At 39.3% G+C, this 27673-nt stretch overlaps 1 protein-coding gene across 2 annotated transcripts in view; it reads right to left on the bottom strand.

Annotated features, from left to right (window-relative positions):
• The window catches only part of MYO5B (myosin VB), a 3346216-nt gene that overhangs the window by 1231247 nt on the left and 2087296 nt on the right, over positions 1-27673 (bottom strand). For both annotated transcript variants that reach the window (XM_044078265.1, XM_044078275.1), the window contains exon 11: positions 7742-7823. In XM_044078265.1, the coding sequence (XP_043934200.1) occupies positions 7742-7823 (82 nt within the window). The remainder of the gene's footprint in view (positions 1-7741; positions 7824-27673) is intronic.

The raw sequence follows: 27673 nt of genomic DNA, 5'->3' as shown, positions 1-27673 counted from the left end.
TAGGGTTGCCAGCTGTCAGGTTTTTGACCAGACTGTCCGGTTATCTGACAAATTGTCCGGTTAGAAATTTCAATCAAAACCGGACTTTTGGTTTTAAATTTTGTGGCGCTGACGTCATCACATGCGCGGCTACCAGCCTGTCGGAATTGAGCTCAATGAGCTCACTTCCGGTAGTGCGAGCGGGAAGCAGAAGCCCAGCATGTAGTGCGAGCGGGAAGCAGAAGCCCAGCATTAACCGACTTTGGATTTTATTTCACTTCAGAGAATTCATCAAGTTGACTTATGGGAAGGCAGCAATTTCAGAAGCCAGCACAAAGGTAGTGTGTGTGTGATAAGACGGGTTTTCTTTTCATATGCCAACATTTGAATGAAGTGTGTGTGTGTGTTTTATGTGTAAGAGAATACCTGCAGAGAACTAATATTTACTTCTGCTACAACAAAATGTTCACATGCATTTGAATTTATTAAATCAAGCACCAGTTTCTATACTATCACATATACTGTGCAAGTAAAACAGAATGTTAAATGCTGGTTAGATGATTATGACTGGTTAAACATTGTCATTTAAAACTTTGTTATCTCTAGAAGGAGGTTACTAAATCTAAAGTGTATAACTTGGAGACAAAACACAATAAACAAGATGCCAACATGGCTCTGGGTTACATGGAGGATTGATAGAGGAGTTGTTCCCACTACAAAATAATAATTTCTTTTGTGTCCGTTTTTCTGTTTTGGTTGTTTAGTGAACTGTGCATTATACTGAACTTTTGCTTAAACATTTGGAGAGTACTTTTTTGACAACTTGTTGTATAGCTGAATGTCAAGATTGTTTAGTTCATAGTTATCACATCCAGTAAATCATGCATCACACATGCTCTCACACACACACACACACACACACACACACACACACACACACACACACACACACACACACACACACACACACATCCCTACCTCTCACTTGTCTGACTGTTCATAGTGGTCCACTGCATAGTCCAAATGTCTTCTGGTATTCAAATTCTACCCACGTGGAAGACGAAGATGTAAACAATCTTGGCTTCTGCATCTGTGCGACCGGACATGAAGGGCGTTCTTAAAGAAAAATGCCCTTAAAAAAGTATTTTTTTCTATTTATAGTGTGGGTGTGGAAGTAGACTTTTTTGATGGAAATGTTCTGAATTGTGCAGTTTTGTCATTATTGGTTCATGCATTTTGTTTCATTGCCTACACTACAGTCTACTGGAAAAATGTTCAAACAATGAATTTAAAATGCACTCTAACAAGTGTGCTGTATTATACAAGGAATATAACTTAATAAAGTCAGGAAGGTCTATCAAAGAAAAGAACAAATGTATGTTTCTTGTTTTGTGTGCAAGGGGCCTATGACTTGCAAACAAACCAAAGGTAATCTTTATCCACCCGTGGCCATGCATTTTCTTTGGATGTGGTTTGGGTTTCAATGCTGTTTCAATGAATGTGAGTTTCAAGGGTAGAGAAGTTTTAATGCCATTGCCAAGTTTATTTTCATTGTGAGACAGTATTATTTTGTTTACCAGATGTCTGTCAGTGTTTGTGCATCATTGTGCTGTAAAATGTAAAAAATAAAATCCAAATAATCATTGTAGAAGAGTAGTTTTAATGCTAAGTCTGTTTTCATTGTGAGACTGTATTGCTTTCTTTAGCAAATGTGTATCAGTGGTTTCTGCTATAAAATTTGAAATAAATGTTTTAAATTAAATCCAAATTTCTGTAGTCACTGTAGAATAGGGTTGCCACCTTTTCAAATGGCCAAAGTGGGACATTTTTGGTACAAACATCAGATTTTACAGGCCGACACATACCCATAGGTTCATAGGTTCATACTAGGCTATCTGCCCTAGGGCATTTATAAACCTAGCCAGAATGTGTTTGGCTTTCACCACCCATTTTAAATTAATTTTGCTATGCCCTTTTTCGAGGTTAGTATACTGTGCCTCTGTCTAACAGTGACACAGAAGTGATACCCGGGTTAAACCAATGATCTCCCATCCACTCATCAAGATTCCTCTTGAAGAGAGTCAATGAGGGACTCTGCCTAACCTGGACTGGGATTTTATTACAAAGTGAAGGGAGCCTCTGGGTTATTAATCTGTCCCTCCAGCATGTCCTATTTATTTCAGTGCTGAGGTTCAAGTCTCTAGAGCGCGTAGCTCGATGGGATTTGGATTTTCTGAGGTGCAGCATGTCCATTAATTCCGGGTTGGACATGGCTTTATATGTCAGGCACAGATCGCCCCTGAACAGGCGGTATGCCACTGAGTAGAGCTGGAGTTTCTTTAACCGGGCAGCATATGGCATCTCTTTGAGTCCTTTGATCCTCTTGGTGAGGTACTTTTGGGGTCTTTCCAGTTGCTGCAGGTGTCTGGTAAGGTACATCCCAAAAGGGGCATTGTTCTCAATTATGGGCCTGATGAGGAATGAGTAAAGAGGCACGATGACCTCCCCTGATCTAGATGTGAATCCCTTCATGACTAGGTGGGCTGTATAAAATGTTTTTCTAACCCCTTTGGCCACGTGGTTGTCAAATGAGAGACTGCTATCAACTTGGGTCCCCAGGTTCCTAATTACTTCTTCTGTACTTAATGTATTACCACCTATGTGGTAATTTGTGGGCACTTTGTTTTTGCCAAAGGGGATGACTATACACTTTTTGGCGTTTAGCTTGAGGCCATGGCTCTGGCACCAGTTGTCTGTTTCTATGAGGCCCTTTTGGAGGATGCTTGTGTCAGCTGGAGAGTCGATTATGGCGCCCAGTTTGCAGTCATCTGCGAACTTGGTCAGCCACAGTCATTCCGTGTTGGCCTGTACCTCCGAGAAATATATACCGAACAAGAGAGGTCCCAGGACTGAGCCTTGTGGGACTCCACTTGTAACTGGTTTGGAGTCTGACATGGCTCCAGCAATTCTAACCATGTGGGTTCTGTCCTTGAGCCAGTTTGCAACCCATCTAGTGACATAGGGGTTTATATTTAAGCTGGTGAGCTTATCTATAATGCCCGAGTGGGGTATTGTATCAAAGGCTTTTGCGAGGTCCAGGTAGGCTGTGTGAACCACCTTCCCCTCATCAATGGCCTTGGTGACTGTTACAAAGAAATCAACCAGGTTTAAGAGGCAGGATCTGCCCTTAACAAAGCCGAACTGGGTAGGATCCAGTGTCTGTACGTCCCCAATATCTTTATTTATGAGGTCCATGATGATCCTTTCCATAGCTTTGCAGACCAAGCTAGTCAGGCTTATGGGGCGATAGTTTCCAGGATCCGTTGAGGCACCACCTTTGTGGAGAGGGACCACTGTTGCTGTACGCCACTCTTTGGGTATATATCCTGTAGTAAGGCTGAGATTGAACAGTAGTTTTATGTTTGGGTTTAGCTCTTCTTGGAGTTCATGTAGGATGCAGCCCAGGACACCATCTGGTCCCATTGATGCTGTGTTTTTTGCTTTGCACAGGGCAGCTCTTACCTGAGCATCTGAGATGTCAGGGGGGCAACACTCTGCTGGGATAGATATTTGCCCTTTTGGGGGGGGGTTTGCACTGAACCTGTCAGCTAGGATGTTGGCAATGTCTGTGGGTTCGGTGTATTTTTTGTCATTTTGGACTAATTCTGAGCATATCTGGGAATTCCCACCCAGGTTCCTAACATAACTAAAGAAAGCCTTGTGATTATTCTTAGTGTCCTGTGCAATTCTTCTCTCGAAGCTGGCCTTAGACGATTTTATGAGTGCCCATAGTTTTTTGCTAATACTGATCAGAGATGCCTTCCCTTTTTGGGATTTTGCTCTATCATTTAGTAGCTTCCTCCTTCTATTGTATAGTTTGTTCATGGCTGGGGTCCATCAGACAGGACGTCTGCCTTTGGAGGATTGGGTCTTGCTTTTATTCGGGATTGCATGATCCATGCATTCCTGAAGGTGTTCATAGAATGCATTTATAAAGGATTCTGCGGTCTGGGCCGTATTTTCCACAGGCCCGGGGCCTTTGAAGGATTCCACCTCAGTTTTGAGGAGTGTGAAATTTGCTTTAGAGAAGTTTTTCACTGTGGTTTTCTGGGCAGGAGGTGGGGTCGGGATGTGAATATCCAGTGAGATTAGTTTATGGTCTGATATTACCAGTGAGGGATACACTTCTGGTCTGGAGCATAGAGTCCCCATGTTGGTGATGATCAGGTCCAGTATGTTTACCCCTCTTGTGGGAGTGGTAACAAGTTGTTCCATAGCATTTGAGTTTATAAATTCTAGGAACCTTTGGGCTAGGGTGTTGGAGCTAGAGTAATTCTCCCAGTCTATGTTTGGGTAGTTGAAGTCGCCCAATATAATGGTGTTTGGAGAGACCTTCATATTTTCCAGTGTTCTCAGGAAGGCCAAGTGGGGTTACTGGGTTTTGGAGGGTGGTCTGTAGCAGGCTATAAACTGGAAGGCAGTTTTACCCACTGTTAGTTGCACATGGATAGTTTCTGATGCTTCGTGCTGTGCCACCAACCTGGAGGTGTGAGTATCTTTGACGAATATTGATACTCCCCCTCCTTTTGTGGTTCGGTCCAAGTTTTGGGGCCATAAAGCATGGTATGAGGTATAACCTGGTAGTGCTGGGGTGCTCTCGGCCTTGAACCAGGTTTCTGTTACTGCACAGATATCGATGTTCTCCATGCTAAGGAGAGTTTCGAGTGCGTGCATCTTGAGGTTTAGAAGGTCTCTCTCTTTTTGCCTACATAAAAGCTTATTCTTCTAGCATTTTAGTTGCTTATTCTGTTTCGTATAACATTTAGGTATTTTAGATACATAATAACTGTTTTATGCAACTATTACATAAACTATAGGAAATAATTTTGTCCTAAAATCTCAGGACATTTACCATTTTTACAATTTTTTGTCAGGACACAACTGCCCAAAGAGGGACTGTCCCTCTCAAAGTGGGACAGGTGGTAACCTAGTGTAGAAGTAAAGCAGAAGACAGTATGCACAGTGAGAGTTTTGAACAGTGTTTATGGCAACTGGGGAGAAATCGGCTGAAAGCAGGCATCTGGAACAGGAAAAGAGGGTGTTCCCATCTGCTGATGTCACAGTGATGTCACAAAAGGGCGTAGCATGGATGGGAGAGGGGTGGGAATGGGTGGAGTTATGGGTGATGCGGGGGTGTGACCTTAGTCCAGTTTTAGCCACAAAGAAAGCTGGCAACCCTAGCAGATGAGAACTGCATAGTCCAAAAAAGTATGAGTCTGCACATCACCTTCACTGATGAAGAAACTGCTGCTGATAAGTAGTGTACTTCTTTCTATATCCCACACAGTTATTTTATGTCTGTGCTGTACATTTGTGACTTTCATGATTTTTAATTCCATGATCTTCTCAAGAAGATTTAAAAAAAGAAAGCAAAAATCAGTGGGTTCTACATTTGGTAAGAAATGCACATATTACACAGCACAAGCTGTCTTTGTTTGTGAACTGTTGCTTTGTATTTATGTAATGGAATCACAAGAGACTCACTTGTATTTCTAACAACTTTGGCTCTGTTTCAGATCATCAATCTGTTAGCAGATTTGATTTGTTTTAAAGCGACTGAGACAGTGAAGTGTATTCTGGGATCTGTAGTTTTAGGAAGGAAAATTAAAATGGCCTTAGGGAGACCACTTCTGAAAAAAAAAACATTAAAACCCAAATGCATATTCTACTCACCTTTCCTAACAAAGAACACAAAAAGTGCTTAATTCCTTGCTCCAGCAAGAAGCCTAATCATACAGTATTTAATTAACAAAAACTGACAACTGGCACACTGCACCAGTTAACTCCTTGGGCAGCTAATTTCCAGGTATTAATGTATCACTTAATATGCCATGTCCACTCACTGCTGTTTGCTGCTAGCCCTGGATAAAACACTTCACATCACAATTTGAAAAACTGTATTAAGCTGAATGTATGCCCATGCTTATAGTAGAGCTGCACTCTGTTGGGAAACTAGTAAGTACCCATAGATATTTGGGCTGTATGCATACTGTAATGTGCATGCATCTCTATTTCCTATTTTGTGAAGTATAACTGGCAGAGTATACAGCTGTGTGTAGTTCTAACTTATACAGTACAGTTCAATGATGAGTTACTATTACGTAACTGAGAGGGTAGTGCAGAAACTATGCCACAGTATGCAACTTACCACCTTTGAGTCCTTTGCCTGCAATGTTTGTGTTTTGCACACATGTATTTTAAGAAATATTTTACTCTGTAAAGGACTGGGTTTCCAGTACTTGACATCTTTCACTGATAGCCATCTATATAATTTCTGTACTTTATATAAAAGTAGCCATTACTCTATAAGGCTGTCTTTATAGACTTTTGACGATGGTCCTGAAACTACTTTTTTCTAACTTTGTGATATTAGCTAAAGTTGCTGCAGTTCTAACTTTGTACATTTATTTATTTTGCTGCAGTCACATACATTATCACTGTTTTATATGTAGTATATAAAGTTAGAGTGGCACCAGGTACATCTAATTATTAATACTAATATACCCATCTAAAAGAATTTCCAATTTAATACTGTCAACTGGGTAAATGAGATGGTCTTTGTGACCCCTTATCAGCCTTAACCTGGGCCAAAAAGAATTGGAATATACAGTGAGAGTGTGTGTGTGTGTGTGTGTGTGTGTGTGTGTGTGTGTGTGTGTGTGTGTGTGTGTGTGTGTGTGTGTGTGTGTGTGTGCGTCTGTCTGTCTGCCTGCCTGCGTCTGCATGTCAGATAGCATATTTTTGTGAGGTGAAAGAAAACTGAAGCACCTAAAGAAACTCGAGCAAACTTGCAGAGAGCATGCAAACTCTACACAGAAAACGACCACCGGTCAGGACTGAAACCGCAGACTTTGCAGTTGTACGGCAGAAACCTTGAAGCTGAAACTGAAGCTAAGTACAGCAAATCATCAGGCAGAAGTTTCAAAACACTTTCTAACAAACACCTTCAGTTTACAACCAGAATGTTTGACTCCTTGCAGACATACCGCTCAACTGACCAAGTGCTATGATTTAGGAATACCATTATGATTTTTGACTTCAGATTTTGCCTTGCTCCTCAAACATGTACTAATTTTCTTCAGATTTTCCTCATAAAGACAGACTGATCAAGGATATAGACATTATTAAATAACTGAAATAAGTCTGTACAAAGATTTTTTTATCACTGACTTACTGAATCTGAAGACCTATGCCAAAAATAAGAAAGTGCTTCTCTTTTTGGCCTTATGCTATGATTTATAAAGGCCAATGTTATGATTTTTAATGTTCAGAGGTTGAGAGGTATGCTTGCAGACGCCTTAAAAAGTACTTTTTTGACATGCTTGGTATTTCTGCAAATGACTCAGATTACTGCACTTTTTGCTTTGAAATGAATCTCGGGAAAAAGTTTCTAATTTCATGAATAAGCAACACAAATCTAAAATAAATTCATAAACTGAACTGACTTTCAAATGTTTATATGTATTGAGACAGAAACTAAACATGCAGGCTACATTCACTACTCCTAAAGGAAAGTTTCTATGTTCTCCTGTTGACTTCTTTTCATCCATAAGGAAAGCCCTAAGATGTTAAGAAACAAAAATAATTTCATAAAAATTGAGAAAGATGCAACAAAGTTACAGTCCCAAAAATAAACTCTGAAATCTTGACTATTATTATGGAATACAAAACAGCAAATTTAAAAATACAACTTAATACTTACTGAATTAAACTGCTGTTGAAGTTTTTCATTTGCGTAATTGATACAAAATTGCTCAAAACTGTTGAACTCAAAAGTTTCAAACCTTAGAGAGAAGAGAGAAAGAAAATTACCGTTATTGCATTTCAATGAACACAATAAGTGGTCTGGAAATTAAAAACATTGAAAATGTATAACTGATTTCAATATTTAACATAAATTAGGAGTATGATGGGATATATGAGAGAAAGAATACCTATGTGAGTTATTCACCAGAACAGTAGATGGCTGATGAGTCCCTGTCTTCCTAGAGTTGACCAGACTATACAGCTCATTTATGAGTGAGCAGTCTATCTGGCAAGGATTTTCCAGAAGGAATAATGAGATGTGGGGGGGGGGGGGTCTTTGACTGTCTGTAGATAAGGAATGCAAGCACAGGCTACAATACCTGAATTTTTATAAACACAGCTGTAAGCTACTAAATGGAAGCTCTCCAAGCTAACAAAAAGATAAAAGAGTATTTTTAAACATCTTTATTAAACATGATATTTTTAAAGTAACATAGGTACTGCTATAGTAACAGAAAAGAAAACAAGCCATACTAGTGTTACCTATGTTATTTTCAGGCAGTATACATTTTAATAATTTTCTTTCGCTCCAACACTATATAAAGCATTCAACTCTTGCCTTCTCTTAAATTTCCTCCTGAACACAATTCTGCATGAATTGTTCCTACACCTACAAATTCCATTTATTTATATGTAGTTTACTCCTTCCCTTTTCTAAACATCCTAACTCCAGTTATTTTATTTCTTTACAATATTCAATACAGTTGGTTTAAATTTTGACTTCTATTTTTGACTACTTGCTTTTGTTGCAGCCAGTAGCATTAAACGTACTAAGGCCTTAAAGAAACAAAATAAGATTTAAGACAAAATCAACAGTTGCAGTAGGTCATTCTGTACCCCTATCTACTGGGGTGTGGCATACATAGAAGGTGCCTCTCTCTGTAGGGAAATACCATACTACTGTGGTGTCATGGTGAACACAGGAAAAAGCAGAGATGGACACCATACTACTGTGGTGTCATGGTAAGTACAAGAAAAAGCAAAGACGGATACCATTCTTCCACTGTGTTATGGTAAGTATAGGAAAAAGCAGAGATGGATACCATACTACCATGGTGTCATGGTAAATACAGGAAAAAGCAGACATGGATACCATACTACCACGGTGTCATGGTAAGTACAGGAAAAAGCAGAGATGGATACCATACTACCATGGTGTCATGGTAAGTACAAGAAAAGCAGAGATGGATACCATACCACCATGGTGTCATGGTAAGTACAAGAAAAGCAGAGATGGATACCTTACTACCATGGTGTCATAGTAAGTACAAGAAAAGCAGAGATGGATACCATACTACCATGGTGTTATGGTAAGTACAGGAAAAAATAAAGATGGATACCATTCTACCACTATGTTATGATAAGTACAGGAAAAAGCAGAGATGCACACCATACCAGCATGATGTCATGGTAAGTACAGGAAAAAGTAGAGATGGATACCATACTACCATGGTGTCATGGTAAGTACAAGAAAAGCAGAGATGGATACCATACTACCATGGTGTCATGGTAAGTACAAGAAAAACAGAGACGGATACCATACTACCATGGTCTCATGGTAAGTACAAGAAAAACAGAGACGGATACCATACTACCATGGTGTCATGGTAAGTACAAGAAAAACAGAGATGGATACCATACTACCATGGTGTCATGGTAAGTACAAGAAAAACAGAGACGGATACCTTACTACCATGGTGTTATGGTAAGTACAAGAAAAACAGAGACGGATACCATACTACCATGGTGTCATGGTAAGTACAAGAAAAGCAGAGACAGATACCTTACTACCATGGTGTCATGGTAAGTACAAGGAAAACAGAGACGGATACCATACTACCATGGTGCCATGGTAAGTACAAGAAAAACAGAGACGGATACCATACTACCATGGTGTCATAGTAAGTACAAGAAAAACAGAGACGGATACCATACTACCATGGTGTCATGGTAAGTACAAGAAAAACAGAGATGGATACCATACTACCATGGTGTCATGGTAAGTACAAGAAAAACAGAGACAGATACCTTACTACCATGGTGTCATGGTAAGTACAAGAAAAGCAGAGATGGATACCATACTACCATGGTGTCATGGTAAGTACAAGAAAAGCAGAGACGGATACCATACTACCATGGTGTCATGGTAAGTACAAGAAAAACAGAGACGGATACCATACTACCATGGTGTCATGGTAAGTACAAGAAAAACAGAGACGGATACCATACTACCATGGTGTCATGGTAAGTACAAGAAAAACAGAGACGGATACCATACTACCATGGTGTCATGTAAGTACAGGAAAAAGCAGAGACGGATACCATACTACCATGGTGTCATGGTAAGTACAAGAAAAACAGAGACGGATACCATACTACCATGGTGTCATGGTAAGTACAGGAAAAAGCAGAGATGGATACCATACTACCATGGTGTCATGGTAAGTACAGGAAAAACAGAGATGGATGCCATACTACCATGGTGTCATGGTAAGTACAGGAAAAAGCAGAGATGGATACCTTACTACCATGGTGTCATGGTAAGTACAAGAAAAACAGAGACTGATACCTTACTACCATGGTGTCATGGTAAGTACAGGAAAAAGCAGAGATGGATACCATACTACCATGGTGTCATGGTAAGTACAAGAAAAGCAGAGATGGATACCTTACTACCATGGTGTCATGGTAAGTACAAGAAAAGCAGAGATGGAAGGAGGGGAATCATGAAGGCCCTCTGAAGAAATGATAACTTGCTTTCTTTGCCGGAGGTAATTAACCAGTTCCCAAGCAGGCAAGTGGAAAATCAGTTCTTCTATAAAATCAGCATACAGGATCTTGCACTACAGGATAATTTTCAACACTCCATCCTGTGCAGTGACACAGTTGAGTCTGCTTTCAGAGCCAAAGTTACAGTAGGACATGGAGTAGCCTAGTATACAAACCATATGGTGTTAGTTTAGTTCTACATACACTCTTCTAACTTTCTCAGGTCATAATCTGAAACCATTGCATCAGATTAGGTTCTCATCTGAATACAAATATAAAAAAGGTTTTAGATTCACTTGAGTGTTTGAGCCATAGAACTGTACAAACATGATGAATAGTAATGCTACGATAATATGAAAACAATGACATAAAATGGAAGATATAACAAGAAATAAGTAAAATAAAATACAATGTAAACAATTTAAAAGAATTAATATAGTAAACTATTGGTTCACAGTAAAAGCAGATATAAAAGTAAGTAGGGGAACCATGCTAACCAAAATCAATCAAATAAATATGCTTTTATGGAATGTTTGAAGTCACCCTGTGTTGAACACCATGTCTGGCTACCAAGTATAAGTTCCAGAGACAATGTCCAAATTCCAAAGAATTTCAACCATGCCACCAAAAAGTACAGTTGTGTACACTTACCATAAATGTAGATGTCCAAGTGTATTCACTGTTCCAGTCATCACCTGTGGGGAGGTTGTCCCATATAGTAATCACCTGTGGGTTATCCCTACTGTGGTAGTCCTCATCTGGCCCGAATACCAGAGTCGATGTTTTTCTGCATCAGCTGCTGTTGCTTGTTGACTGACGTCAGGTCATCAGTGCCATAAAGCAAGGTAGCTGACACCATTACATCAGTTGTTCTTGCCCTAACCAATAAGAAAACCAAGGAAATATAACAAAGTGGTCCTGGTGGTTAAAAACCACCCTAAGAAGCTTATGTCTCCCTAAGAAAAGAGGATATAAGGGGGAAGGAGGGGAGAAACCAGGACTGCAACAGTGAATACATTCAAACATCTATATTTATGGTTAAGTGTACACAACTGTACTATGTTCTTCGTGTTTCACTGTTGCAGTCATCACCTGTGGGGGGATTCCCAAAGCTGAGGAGAGGGCTGGAAGGATTAGTTAGAGACCTAAGCATGGGTAAGTAAGCCCTGCAGAACTGCAGAGGCAAACCCTGGCCTTCTGGAAGGTCTGATATTAGAAGCCCCTCTGAGAAATTGTTTAATCAAAGGATGTGAGAACAGGGGCTGGTCTGTATCAAAATGAGCTGAAATGGCTGAGGCGTGGATTGTAATAGATGAGAAGGAGAGGACACTATTCACTAACTCTGTTAGATAATCCAGGATAAGAGGGACAGAAGGTTGTGAGGAAATGGCCCCACAGAATTGGCTCCAGGAGCAGAATCTTTTCCATTTCCATGCATAAGATTTTCTGGTGCTGGGCCTTCTGGCCCCTGTGATAATGTCTAGGACCTGTTTGCTTAACAGGTGCCCCTTGCTTGCCTTTAGAGTATTAGCCATGCTGACAGTTTGAGAGTCTGCAAGTCTGGGTGCAGCACCCCCCCCCCCCCACTTGAGTCAAGAAGTCTGAGATCAGGGAAAGCTGCCTGGGAGGTGTGATGTCAGGCTGCACAGCAAGGGGTACCAATGCTGTCTGGACCAATCTGGAGCAATAAGGATGGCCTTTGGTCTCTCCTCCCTTACCTTGATCAGTACCTTGGGAATAAGAGGCACAGGAGAGAGTGTGTACACAAAGAGGGAAGTTCCAGGGGATGGTCAAGGCATCCACCTTCCACTCTAGGTGGTGATACTCCCTGGTACAGAATTTTTTTAGCTGGTGGTTGAGGTGGGAAGCAAAGAGATCCAACTCCGGATTTCCCCACTCCTGTGCGGCTTGCAAAAAGATCTTTCTGTGGAGTTGCCATTCATGGGGGTCCAGTAAGTTTCTGCTTAACTGGTCTGCCAGGGTGTTGTTGATCCCTGGAAGGTATTGGGCTATTAGGTGTAATCCCATGGAGGAGGCTGTCAGCCAGAGGTTCATGGCTAGCCTGCAGAGAGGGTAAGATTGGGTCCCTCCCTGTCTGTTGATGTACCACATTACTGTGGTGTTGTCTGTTTTTCTGAGGGTAACCACAGCAGGGATGTGATGACTGGTGATGACTATATGGTTCTTTAATGTCAGTTTGTTGTCACTGATCAACCCTGTAACATCAATAGGACTTGTTGGTGGGACAGATTTCTGGCTCAGAGACTCCCCCTTCTGTAGAATATATACTCCCTCTCCACGTCAAGCAGAGTACCTCATTAACCCTATTTAAGGGCAACCTGCATAACTAGTTGGGAACAGAAAATACACCCCTGGGATTCCACCTGTGTCCCTGCTGGACAGGGGCATTGGGTGATGACTTGTTGGAACTTGGGCTAAATTCTTGGATAGGCTTGCAAGAGCCTCAGGGCCAAAAGCCTAGTAACTTCCTATGAACTTCCTACAAGATTTTGGATCTTTTGCGTCAGTTGCAGTTAGTCTTTAATGCAGGTGATATTAAGATACAAAACTGGAGTCCTTAAAAGTATTGAGAAAGACCACAATAACATTTCTGGAGTTGATGAATTCAGCCAATTATCAGCAATACAAGAATATATGCAATGAAAAGTTACTTGTTAAATTATAATGGCTGACATAGACTCCTGAGGGGAGGAGCAACACAGCCACATACATCAGCATAGCAATGCTACTGAAAACCTTTAATTTGAATAATATCTCCCAAAGGAAGCAGGTACACAATCAACATTGACAAACTGAGTATAGAATCTTGTGGAATATCACAACTGAGAGTGCAGGAAGCACAGGCGCTAACAAGATTACTCAATAGATTCGTCAGAGAGGTAGGAGCAAACTGATCTAAGACTACACCTCTTATTCTTCAGTACATGAATCAGTAAGACAGAATGATCCACCCTGGTAAATGTTGCTTTGAAATGAAGTAGGACAAGGACAGAGTGATGCCACTGATCCCTTGGCATAAGACCACAGGTTGTCTCTCTTACACTGTTTTCTCAAGAAACATACCAGCAAAAGGGATATTGTGATAGGAATCTAACCTGGCTTTTTAAGACCTATGGTAATCAAGGCCTCCTTTAACAGAGCTGGAAATACCTCAGTCCCAAAAAAGTCACGGCTAGCATACAGCAAGATAGGATTTGGTACCGCCAGACTAGTGAGAAAAAGGTTGGTGGAACAAAGGAGCCAGTTCACAAATGACAATGTACATACAGAAAATAAAAGAGATAAAATCATTGTAATCATTTTTAAGAAACTCACTGTAACCCAAAGATGGTCAACTCCCCAGAACTACTGACATGACCTAATGAGCACATAAGGGGACCCCTGATCATGTAAGTTAGTACAGGGGATTAAAGCTCTGTGCCATTAATGAGCTGCGTCCTCTAGCCCATGTTACAGGACTTGATTCCTTCAATCAACAGTGTACCATCCGGTTAACAATATTATAAATATATATATATATATATGAGCATTTAGTTGTTTGTAGGTATGTTTTTTTTTTGGGGAGCAGATTTTATTCACCCGGGTTGACATGGCCTCATGTCCATATATCTATACAATATGAGCAGATGGTATGCCACTGAACAGAGCTGGTAAGCTCGAATCAGGCTTTTTTTTCTTAGATCTTTCACCATAATCCTTTTGTGCAGATTTTTTGGTATCTCTATCCTGCAGTGGCGAAGGGGAAGATAATTCTAATAGATGATGATGTGTATACATCATCTGACGGGCAGAGTGTAGGGGATCAATGGTCTGACTCTGTATGATGTGACACCTCATGACTCAGTGGGCAATGTAGAATTTCTTTCCTGCCAAGCTCCGTCAACAACCACAAAAGCCCACTGTCTGTCAAACCTGGGTACACACTGTCAACCTGGCCTTTCAGGTCTCGATTTTTTCTTATTTTTTCGCTGAGGTATACCTATACACTTTTATGGTAGCTTGTGACCCATAGCTTTTTCCTATGCAATCCTGGCGTTAACTTTGTGCCGTGCCAGATATTGTGTCCCTATCTGCTGTCGCGGTGTCCCTTGTGTTTGACACTTTCCACTATGGCGCCACCTTTGCATGGCCTGCAAAGTTTGTCGTCGCCTGCAAACTTAATGTTGCCAAAGTCCTCCCAAGTTAGCACTTGTGATGGGCCACTGATGAACAATAATAGGACACCAAGGCAACCTCACCCTTGACACCACTTGGCTTCAGGCTTGGAGTCTTACATGCATGGGCAACCTTTGTGGGTTTAAGCTGGTGGTTTTTTTGGCAACCCATCTGGTATGCTGTGGCTTTTTTCTGGTCAAGAGGTTTTCTAGGGACTGGCCTTGGTGTATCAGTTTTGCCTCCTCAGCACAAGAAGTAATCATGCATTTGCAAAAGGCATGATCTTCCCTTGACAAAGGCAAGCTGAGGCCAGTCAGTTCAAGTCTCATCCCCCTCCCTCTCAATTTATCTTTGTTTATATCAAATCTCCATGGCTCTTTTTAGCAGGACTTGTAGCTTATTATACTAGACTTATTGCAGTCTAGGGTTGTTGTTTATGGGGTGTGTGGGACCCTTCTTTTGTGGCGTGGGACTACTCCTGCTCACGCTCTGGTTGGGCACCCTTGGGCACGATCCTGGTGGTAAGGTTGAGATTAAACATTTATGCTCAGGTTCAGCTATTTTGGACACCATCCGTTCCCGTGGATGCTGTGTTTTAGCTTTAGCTGCTTTTTTTCACCTTTTTATTTTGAGCATCGCCCGGAGGCTGTGCTCGGGCTACACTGCTCGGGTTGGGAAGAGGGGGTGAGGGGGAGGGGGAAGAGTCTGTGAACCCCTCTGCCAGTTGTATGTTGGCAATGTCTGTGGTTCAGTGATTTTGTTTCATTTTTGGACTAATTTGAGCATATCTGGGAGTTTCCACCAGGTCCCTAATATAGCTGAAAAGGCCTTAATGATTGTCCTGAATCCATGGCAATTTTTCTCTCAAAATTGGCCTTAGTGAATTTTTATGAGTCCTTTTTTTTTACTAATAATGATCAGGGGTGACTTTTATGACTTCCCTTTTATTTATATATATAATTATCGGTCTACTTGAGATTACCGAAATCTCAGTAGACAGACACACTAAACACCAAGCTAAAAAGCTCGAAGTGTCAGATGACCAACACGTCAGAATGCCAACTTCTGAATTGATTTGAAATTGTCCAACTTGAGCGGAACAGGAAATCCACTCTTGTAGCTGTTGTAGTGCGATCTTGGAGTTGATATAATTAAGTTACGGGGGGGTATGGAGACAAAGCCCCCCATGGGGGGTGAGGAAGGGCCTATCCCCCCTGCAAGAACGTAAAATGTGAAGGTAAGTGTTTTAGATTTTTTTATTTGTAGTGTATGCTTTGTTTTAGTGGTAAGGGTTTGGTTTAGTTTAGTGTAGATGGAGAGCAGGGCGTGAATGAGGGGAACTAGGTAATTTTATGTTGAGTGTGGTGTTTTTTCTTTTGTATGTTGTTTGTGTGTGTTGTGTGTTTGTTTTACTGAGGTGTGTCGGGGTTTTGAAGTGTCGGTATTGTGTGTGTTGGGTATGTGCGGTTTTGGTGTTGTGAAATGTCGGTGTTCTCGGCTCAGTGTTTTGCGTGTCGGTTACGTGGGATGTTGGTTAAGTGAAGTAAACCCATGTACATACATAAATTTATTCATTAAATCAACCAGTCAGGGCAAGTCAGGAGCAAAGCACTGGGCATCTAATTCACATTCCTCACTATATAAAACCTTCTTTAATATGATCAAGGTTGAAATGCACAGCCTTTCCAACACCCATAACAGTGCTGCTGATCAGAATGCTGTTACAGAGATCACTTGAAGCACAAATACAGACGACTTCCCTGAATCTTAGAGTTAATAGGCATGCTGTCCACACTGATTATCTAGACCTTACCAAGGCCTTTGGCACTATCCTTCTTGTGGGGATTATTGACATATTCTCCAAATCAACATTAAAAACATGAATAGTTTGCTGGATAGGTAACTAGCTCAGGAGTATTTGCTCTAGACAGAAAAATGTCACCAGTGGTGTTCCATTGGGATCTGTTCAGGGATACCTCTTCTACTGTATATACTTCTGTGAGACAAAAGCCGATATCAAGGGACTGGGAATAACCATGTTTGCTGATGATTGCAAACTGGGTGGAGTTATCAAATCCTATTCTGATATTCACATCTTCTACCAATGGCCGGATGAAACAAATGCTTGGTGTATTGCTCATGGGTTTATCCTCAACATTGGAAAGTGCATAGTTTCTTTTGCTAAGTCTAGTGTCATTACTGCTTACCATATACATAACATTCCACTTAAATTTGACAGAGTTATCAGGGACTTGGGTAAGTATGTTGACTAGAGACTCCTTTTTGATCACTACACCTTTGTGGTGGTTAGAAAATCCTTCTTGTATTTCTTCAAGGTTTAAAAAAGTTATAGTCCCACATCATTCATCCCATATTAGGTCCATCATTGAAAATAATGTACCTTTCTGCATGTACTGCACCTAAACCAGCTTGACAGACCTAAAAATTTCCTATCTACAAATATCTAACGTCTCAGTACCCCTACCTATTCTGATACATTACTGACCCTGTACCTCTACTCAGTGTCACACAAACTACTGAGGAATGATATGTGCTTAGCCTTCCATGCTATGAATCATCCAGCACTCTTTCAACTCTTTTTCCTAAACAGCTCCAATAGTAAAGCAAACACAGACTTTAGAGACCTAAATGTATACTACCACAACAAAAGCACTAGAGTGTGTGACAGACACAAAGAAAACACTTCATCCATTTCTGGAACAGTTTGCCCGTCTGCATAAAACAGAATATTTGCCTAACAAACTTTATAACCAGTCTGGATGGATGATCACATGTTTCTACTAGGGATATGTAAGGAAAATGTGCTTAATGGGGGATATTGTTAGTTTCCTATCAGTAACAGTTGATATATAAAACATAAAAACAAAAAAAAATGCTACATTACCAAAGGTGGTCTTAACAAGTAAAGAAAATGCAGGAACAAAGATGAGACATACCACCAAGGCTGTCGTGAGACGAACACATCATGTTAAAAACCAAATACTTTAATATAAACAATAAAAAGTAGCATAAAACAAAGTTATAGGGTGGATAAGCGCTTTCAGTAAAAACCTTCTTCAGATTGTCACCCATTAACCAATGCTTTTTCTCATAAAAGTAGTAATAGCCAATCATCAAGAATCAGGGACAAGCTGGACCAATGAGCTTCTCAATCTGAATCAATCATTTAGCATATCAAGATGGCCAATTAGAGACTATCAGAAACTATTTCTTCCAATCAGGAGCATGCCAGTCTCAAATTAATTCAGAATAACAGTAGAGCCAATCAAGAAAAAACAGGAACAAGCTGGTCCAATGAGCAAGTCATACTGAACCAGATATTTAGCATATGAAAAAGATCGATCATCTTTAATCAGGAAGCTTTTTTGCCAATAAGAACCAAGCCATGACTATTCATAGTCAGGAAGCTTGTCTTCAATAGAAATTAGAAGCAAAAGGAAATTAAGAAGCAAAATACGATACCCATGATGACTTAGATGCAGGCCTGAATGACAGCATGATTTTTCTTTCCTATCAGTAAAGTGGCTCGGTTTCTTAGAACTCTTTGTTATTCTGACCAAGTGACTGTGCACAGTGACAGTTGCAACCAGCCGATCGAGAAAAATATCTTCAAATGTAAATAAGGCAATAGCTATTAGTAATTGCAAGACCAAAGTAACCAATCAACTGTTGTCAAAAATACCTTCTCCTTATATGAAGGGAAAGAAAGTAAGACAGCAGAATATATACTCATATATAGTCAAGTCCGTAAAGCAATCAGCATGTTACATTAGATCAGCTGTATTTCTTGACAAGGCCTCTTGCTTTTAAAATGGGCTTAAGGGGGATAACACCATTAAGACCAGGTGGACGATCAGCTCTGAGTTCCATAATCTATTTAGTTTCTTGTAGTTCAGTGTTGTTACGTATATCACCCCTTCTCAAATTCTCTCTTAGCATACTTATGGGCATAAATTAAAACCGGTGTGTTTTGTTGTTTTTAACATGCTTATATAAGGCATTGGTCTCAACACTGTTATGAATATCAGAAAAGTGTCATAGAATCTGTTCTTTAAACGGTCTATTGGTTTTGCCTACAAAGTAGGCTGGACAGGACATGCAAGTGGCTACGTAAACAATGTTAGCACTCTTACAAGTAGCTCTCCCATGGAAATAGTATTTGAATCCAGAAACCAGTAAATTTCAATGGAAGAGCTACTTCCTAGAGCTTTGTTTTATGCTACTTTTTGTTGTTCGTATTAAAGAATTTGGATTTTAATGTGATGTGTTCATCTCACGACAGCCTTGGTAGTACGTCTCATCTTTGTTCCTGCATCAGTAACAGTTGATGTGGCCATCTTCTTCATGGTCGCTTTAGCTATAAGCTTAGGTAGAACCTATGATCATATGATATACTAAAAACAGGATGGCCAGAACATGCTTGTCCTCAAGAAGACCACAGCAATGCCACTTATCCTCAATCCTCCATCTTGTATCTGTAGTTTTTTTTTTTTTTTTGCTCTGGCCCTCTCCCAACCTACAAAATTTCCCTACGCCATTCTACTAATCCATTTATTCCCCAGGGTAATAACCTTATCATTCATTCATTCCTTGGGGAAAAAGGGTTGAGCATACTAGGGTTTACGGCTTAAGTCCTAAATCTAATGGGCATCCAATCAGCTGCCATGCAGTGGGCCTTTGCAGTGCACTGCCATGCCTGCACATGAAGATGGGTGTATGGATCAGATTCAGATTTATTGTCTTTTTTGTCTGACCTTTGTTCTTTGTACGTGTTTTGAAATATGTTTATTAAGCTTGTTGATGATATCCAAAAAAAGTATTCCTTAACAAAAGCCATTGCTTAACATGCCTTTTTTGAGGAACATGTTTAGTGGATTTTTATGAGCCAGCATCTGCTCTGCTTTGCTCAATATGGAGTTACTAGTCAAAATCATAATACTTATGCCTGTCCAAGTCCACAAGATGTCATCATCAATAGTCTAATAATTTATTTTATTTGCTTTGTTTACCAGGAAAGTGTGGCTAGGACTAGATGACCACTTTCAGTGGACGCCCATGGAGAACAACTACGGCCATTTCCCTGCGAAAAGGAGAACTTTCCACAGACTTAGTCAATTGCAAACCCCTTAATCTAACCAGCCTCATATATGAAGCAATGGAAAGACTTATTATGGAACTAATCAATAATAATAAGTAACAAAAATGCATTTATATATCCCTGGGGCAGTCATCTATCCCAGGGAACTACCACCTTGACAATACACCACTAACAGCTGACCCAGTTACGGATTTGAGAACTTATGTGGACAGTGATCTAACTGTCAATCAACATGCATCCACTGTCATAAGAAAGCCCTTCTATATTGTGCAGCTTATAAACAAAAGGATTGTGTCTAGCATTAGAGTTGTCACTGCATCCCTTTACTCATCCCTCATTAGGCATATTATTGAGTATAATGCCACCTTTGTTATGTATGTGTCCAGACACATGCAACAACTGGAATGCCCACAGAGATACCTTGTTAAAAGGATACAAGGCCTAAACAACATGTTCTACATAGATTGATTCAAAGCCATGTCACTATACTCAGTTTCCTACAGACTAAGAGATGACCTCTGTCTGGCATACAAGGCATCCTCTGGCCCAGAAATAACAAACCTACTGCACATCAGCAAGTCAAATTGCATCACAAATAGTTATTCTAGGGATATAAACCTCTTCTGCAACATCAGCAGAATGCCTTGTAGATATAAATGAAGAGATATGTACATTTCTCAGATGATACTGCTGCTCTGGGAAAGACTCCTTAACCACGTAAAGCAAATCTCATCCCTGTCCACATTCAAGCGCAATAGGGATCTATGGATGAGTATTAGAAAATTTACCCCGGGTCTACCCCTGTGATTCTAATAGACAGAGGCACCTCCTAAATCCTTTACCCCATGCAAGGGTCCCCTTAAATTATCTCTGGCATTATCCCTGTTATTCAAACTAAGGGTAATATATAATTAACTACCATGGGATGGATAAGACCAACCTACCACCAAATGGGATAGGTTAATTCAAACACCAAAAGGAAAATTGGCAAGGCTTAAAATGGTCCACAAAGGCAGCTAGCCTAGTACTCAACAATGAACCTATAAAAAGCTACAAAAACATTCGTGCATAAAAAGTAAATACATGACAGCTAAAAACAGTCACATCAAGTTGAAAGAGGCAGATTTACACTTGTTACAGAAAGCAATACAATCGTACATAGTTGCACACGGGTTTAAAACAAGACTTATTACAGTTACTAAACATACAGTTTATGACATATTTGCACAGGAAGCACAAGGGAACAAAAATACAATCAGGAGTCTAATAATGATGAACATCAGCACATTTATAATGAAATGGATTAGACAATGGCAAGATAAAAGTGTCACTATGGAAACAACATTACATAATAATTCAGATTAAGTCACAATGAATCAGGACCCATATTGTTTAATCCTGCCTTTCTGTTTCTTTCATCACAGAATTGCTGGCTGTCCAAATATGCTGACAACATTACCTCACTGAGTAGTCCGTATAACCACATACAGTTTGGGCAAAAAAAGCAAGGGCAGTGGAGTCAGCATACAGAAGTGGAAGGTCACGTGTATGGACAGCTGGACTCAGGATTTACAAATAAAGCTTAACAGTTTTAGTCTAAAAGCAAATAAGGCTCTGTGTTATTAGTAATTTGTGTTTTAAATAAAATGCAACTATAGTACATAAAAGCAATGTGGATACTTAGCTTGATGTTTAAAACCTTTTCCTTTAGGGACTCTACTATGCTCACCAATCCTTATAAGAACAGTATAAGACCTACATTACGGTAAAACTTAAGATTCTGCTACTAGAGTAAAACTGATTTACAACTACTTGAACTAAACAAATAAATCTTACAAAAATTAATTTGTTAGAGATATAAAGCAAATATATAGGTTTCAGTATTTAAAATGTTACAGAATATGTTTGCATTATTTAAGATGAAGATTATTCTTGTCTTATAAGGCCTTTATCTGTCCAACATTATGAGAAACCCTGGGATTACAGCTATGCACTTCCTCAAAAATTAATATACCCACTGTTTTCATGACATTCCACTATGTAGAACACATTCATGAAAAAGGTTTACATCACAATTTATTATATCTCTTGGGAATCATCTTACACTTAAAAAGTCATCTAAATTAATAGCCTTTCAGAAGGAATTAGATTCCAGGGTTGCTACAGAGTATAACACTTGAGAGCACTAAAGTCAGTGTCCTATGATATCCCATTAGCCTGAACACTGGGCCCTACACACCTCTACATCTATAAACCCATCAAGTGGCCCCAAACCATTTGAAGATAAAACACCCTTTTGTGACCCCTCGTTTATACTGGGGGTTCTACAACAGAGAATATGCCTCTTTTCTGAAAAGAAGTGTGCAGACTAATGTCTCACCAATTCTTTTCTTTCCCATACCAGTTCTAGAAGGTGTCTGAGCAACTAACTGAAGATCGGTTGCCTAGATTACCATTAGGGCTTTATCCCTCTATACCAAAGCAGCCATCTCAAGCCTCTAGATTTCAAAGAACTTAAGGACCCAGCTTATGCAGAACTATATTGGCCCCACCAACTCATCAGGATTAGTGGCATGACAATCATGAAACTGATGAAATGAAACAGGTTCAAAATGTCCAGGGTAATCGAACCAACTCTCATGTACTACAGATCACAGGTCCTGGGATTCTACCAGGGGTTGGCCAATAAACAGTTGTAAGATAGACTAATTGATTGGTTCCACCACCTTATGACTAGTCATGACAAAAGTTGAAATACCAAGTCCATGGTATGCTCCAGTCTATGAGAAAGAGAGACAACAGCCTGTGTAAACCCAAATCCCTTCATAACTTGCAGGAATTCTTTAATAAAAGCTACTGTCACCTCATTCGGTTTGATGTTTAAGTCCCCCAGCAGAAGCCATGGAGACAAAGAACCTCCTCAGACAATCAGGTGGACAGTGAATGATACATGAGGAGGTAGTCATAATTATTCATGTACCCACTGCAAATTCAAAGAAAATGGTAGCTCAGCTTAGATCGTCTCAGTTCAGAGTCTGAATTGCAGTTATTTGCAACCCTGTCTCAGTCATATCGTGCCACAGGTATGCTAAGGAAAATACAAGCTTTAAAGAAACTAAATCTCAGAGACAGTTGGGTGGAGAGATGAAAATCAAAGGCATAAAGCAGACAGAATGGGGAAGAGATGTTGAGACAAGAGCACAAGGTCACAGCAGGAAGACTAGACTTAGATGAAAATAAAATGGAACTGTTGAAAATTTTAATGGAATGTGTAGACAGAAGTAAGCTATTTCAAATCAATAGTAGTTGGGACTAGTATCACATAACCATATTTGGATATCAACAACCTCTTCACCACTTGATTAACAATGAGAAAAAGGATTATACGGAAGCAGAAACATTTTAGGATGATATTGTTCTGTCAATGGAGTTAACTAAAAAAAGGAACAGAATTGTAGCTCATAAGCTAACACATCAGCAACTAACTGTTAACAACAGAGAGCTATAAATGTGAAAAGTTGTTTTGTAAGAAAATTAGAACATTCAGAACTCAGCAGGTAAGGAAAACACTGGCCCTTGTCTGGGGACTATACTCAGAACCTCTCACATTCTGTGCTGTTGTCAATGCCACTGCTGGACTATCAAGAAAGTCTCTGAGCAGTTAGATACCTGGTTTCCCCCAAGAGCAGTTTCTCTTTTTAACTAGGAAGCAACCATGATGGTGATTTGTTTTTGAATACTCAAGAATCTAATACAGCACAACTATAAACCTAGTGCACTTTTAACATCTCAGAAGGAAAGGCAAAACACCGACTCTTATCTAGGGATTTTACCCCAATATTAGAACATTTGAGACAATTACAGAAAGAAATAAAAAGAGACAGTTTAGGAAAATGATAATGAGAGAAACAACAGTGAAGAAATGGTTCAAAGTTTAGTCGAGTGTATATACTATCAGGAAGAAAAAGATGAACACAAGCTACACAGAAAAGAAGAGTAAAAGGTAAGATTGAAAGAAGGAAAGAGAAATGGGCAGCAGAAGGTACGATCTTAAAGAATTTACTGAAATAATTGAATGGCATGTCAAAAAGGACCACCTTAGTAGGCTTATGAAACAACAAGGAAATGTATACGAAACAGAAGAAATAAAAGCCAAGAATTCTACTGAGAAGGAACAATTCTTGAATTAGAATAAGATGGGTTAAAATAACTGTCAGTAATGAAGAATGAGAAATGTGAAGGTATAGATTTAGTTAATGTGACCTCTATGTTATACATAACATGGATAAAACACAAAGGAATTACTATTTCAAGAATTTTAATTAACCCAGTGACTGGTAAAATTGCAATTCAACAGCAATACAATACAAGAATGTCTTGGGAGGTCAAGGTAGTATGTTTGTAGTTAACAAACCCGGCCAGGGTTACATGTGATAATGCAAATACCCTAAATGTATATGGTTTAGAAATAACATTTGAAAATAGAGAAAATTTGTATCAGTACTGGAAACAGGTTAAATCCTGGAAAACTCATTAGGTGAGCAATCTCAGATCTAAACAAAATACTTGCTTTTAGGGATAACAAGAACAAGAAAGAGACTAGAAGAGAAAAGAGGACTAATATAAAGGGAAGATACAGGGGTACAATGAAAAGATAGTAGATGATAACAAATCTCTTTGGTATCTATACATAACATCCCAAGATTAAAGACGGTATCCCTCTGGAAGGTAAATATTTCCCTCAAATTTAAGTTTCAAATCATATTACAGAAGAATCTAAATGGGTGCACCACTGATAGGACTGAAAGGGCAACAGAGAGGACAAAATGAAATGTTTAGTGTAGCAAAATACTTAAGGAAGATCTGAAACATAATTTAAGAAAATTAGATGAGTTTGCTATACATGTACTGCACTGGGAGGAATAAGTAACAGACTGACAAACAAAATGTTATAACTAAACCCAGAGTTGTACACAAGATCTCTTAGAGTTCTGACATGGAACATGGCAGTAACAGCCAACAATTTAGTAAATAAAAAATACTAAATTCTCGATAAATTATAATGTATGAAATTTACTTACAGAATGGTGGACCTGTACATTCTCCAGCAGGGTTTAATGTACAGGTAATGCCAGCTGAAAAACAAGTCCACCGCTTTACAGAAGCATATTAAGGTTGAGCTCGGACTGAAAGTAATCTAATGGCCGTACCATTATTTTACATTCAGTAAGCAGTGCTTTTGCTGTTCAGCGAGTATAAAATAAAATAAAGAAAAAGAAAAGTGTGTGTGACTGTATGTGTGCATGGCAGTGAGAGCGAGATCAATCCAGCCATTATTTGACTCCCGCTAAGCAGGCTTTTGCTGTTTAGCAAGTATAAAATTCAAAGAAACATAAAAAAAGAAAGTGTGTGCTTATGTGTATTTATGCTTCTGTCTGCATCTGTTTGCATGCATGAAAGCAGTAGCGTGTGTGTGTGTGTGTGTGTGTGTGTGTGTGTGTGTGTGTGTGTTTGTGTGCATGCGTGTGTGTGTGAAGAGTAAGAATGATCGAACAGTGGCAGCAGCAGTTAAGGTGTTTGTTTACCTCTCTACCACTTAACGCAAGATATCTGGAAAAAAGCCTAAAATAAAGCTAAAGACATGCTTCTGGAGCATTTCTCCCTGGGCCGCCGCTGAAAACAGGATCTATGGAACCGAGTCGGACTTTCCCGATCAACAAATGTTAAATAAATAAATAAAATAAATAAAGGGGAGACAAAGGCTCAAAAAACAAACTTATTTTTAACTATCACTCTTATTAAATTAGAAAATTGCTTGAATAACAGGATTTTTGTTAGCATGCATTTTTCTGAAGCGCGACTGTGTGTGTGCGTGTGTGTGTGTGTGTGTGTGTGTGTGTGTGTGTGTGTGTGTGTGTGTGTGTGTGTGTGTGGATAAAGCCTAAAATAAAGGTGGAACAAAAGCTCAAAAATAGAAACAAATTTTAAATATTGCTCTTATAAAATTAGAAAGTTTCTTGAATAACAGGATTTGTATTATCATGCATTTTCTGAAGGAAATAAAATCTGAAACCCAAATGTATGTCATTATTTAATTACTCTAATCCCCAATGAACAAACATTTAAGTAAGGAACCAAAAAAAATGAAGTAAATATCTGGATATTTTTTGAAAATGCTATATTTTGGATGTAAAATACTTCCTCCAGCACCATGTACATACACTACAGAAAGTCTGAAACATTAGGCAGAGGAACTATTTTACATCAAAATATATAAAAAAATAAGCAAGTAAAACAACAATTTTTACAGACAGCCAATTCTCTAAGCACAATAATGCCCTCCAGGGTGTGTGTTACTGTGGAAATAATGCCCTTCCAGGGGTATAGAGGCCTTCCACCTGCAACAAAGGGACTCATAATACCCATGGGAGAGCATTATTTACACAGCAATACACACCCTGTTGAGCATTACTCCCTGGAATAAACATGATGAAAAGACACTGATAATATAATTGTGCAAGATTTGTAAAACTATAACATCAGTGTAAGAAATCAAGAGCCTTGGCCATGCAATGGGAGGACTACTGATTTTAGTTAAATTCAGGCAAAATTTAAGAAGCAATGGATATTTATATTCTGATAAAAATAATATACAAAAGCAATACATTTAAAGTAAAGAATGTTTATTTTTTGTGAAACATAAAAATATGAAAGAAAGTGTGAATAGATAAGAAACCTTACACATGGCAATTAGCAGTAACATAGCACTAAAGGGGATTATTCATTAATAATCACTGGCATGTTTAATTTATGTACAGGAAATCTTATAAAATTTACAAATTCTTTTTTTTTTGTTATACAAGTTGGCAGGGTCTTCGTTGAGAAAAGTAATCATAATGGAACTTATTATAACTGACAGATAAACATAATTCAAAAACTGACTGTCTATAATTCAAAAATACTTAATGGAGAAAAATAAATTAAATTAAAAATGATAGTGTTACTTACACAACTGAAAAAAACAGTCTGTGATAGATTACATAACTCTGAAGAAAAACAACATAATGAACTACAATATCTCATTTCAGTTAAGAACTGTAGGTGATCATTACACAATGATGTTAGATATCATAGGATCATAGGAAGTTACTAGGCTAATGGCCTTGGGGCCCTTACAAGCCTAGCCAAGAGTTTATCCCCAAAAAGAAACCTCAGTCAGCACCTGTCACCCCCTATCAATGACAGACACAGGTGGAAGCCCTGGGACAAATTTATGTTTTCCCATCCACTCATCAAGGTTGCAATTGAAGAGGGTCAGTGAGGTACTCTGTTTGACATGTATGGGAAGTCTATTCCAGAGACAGGGTAGCCTCTGGGAGACAAACCTGTCTTTCCAGCAGGTTTTGTTGATGTTGCATATTATTTTTAGGCCTTTCAACTGGGTAATACACAAGGAATTAGACTTACAGACATAGAGCATCTCTAGTAGGGCAGGGTCTGAGATTGCCTCATAGGCGAGACACAGATCACCTCGGTGCAATTGGTATGATACCGAGTAGAGTGATAGTGGTTTGAGCCTGTCCACATAGGACAGATTTTGGAGGCCATGGATTCTCTTTGTGAGGTATTTCTGTGGCCTTTCCAGTTGGCACAGATGTTTGGAGAGGTACATACCAAATGGGGTGTTATACTCAATTATTAGTCTAATGAGGGAGGAGTATAAGGAAGTAATAACCTCCTTTTTTTTCTGGATGCAATCCCTTT

This window comes from Protopterus annectens, chromosome 1.part1 (assembly GCF_019279795.1).
Source record: "Protopterus annectens isolate FY-2018-M chromosome 1.part1, PAN1.0, whole genome shotgun sequence".
In the NCBI taxonomy this organism is placed as follows: domain Eukaryota; kingdom Metazoa; phylum Chordata; order Ceratodontiformes; family Protopteridae; genus Protopterus; species Protopterus annectens.
The sequence above is the reverse complement of the archived record's forward strand: the minus strand, read 5'-3'. Positions and strand labels throughout refer to the sequence as shown.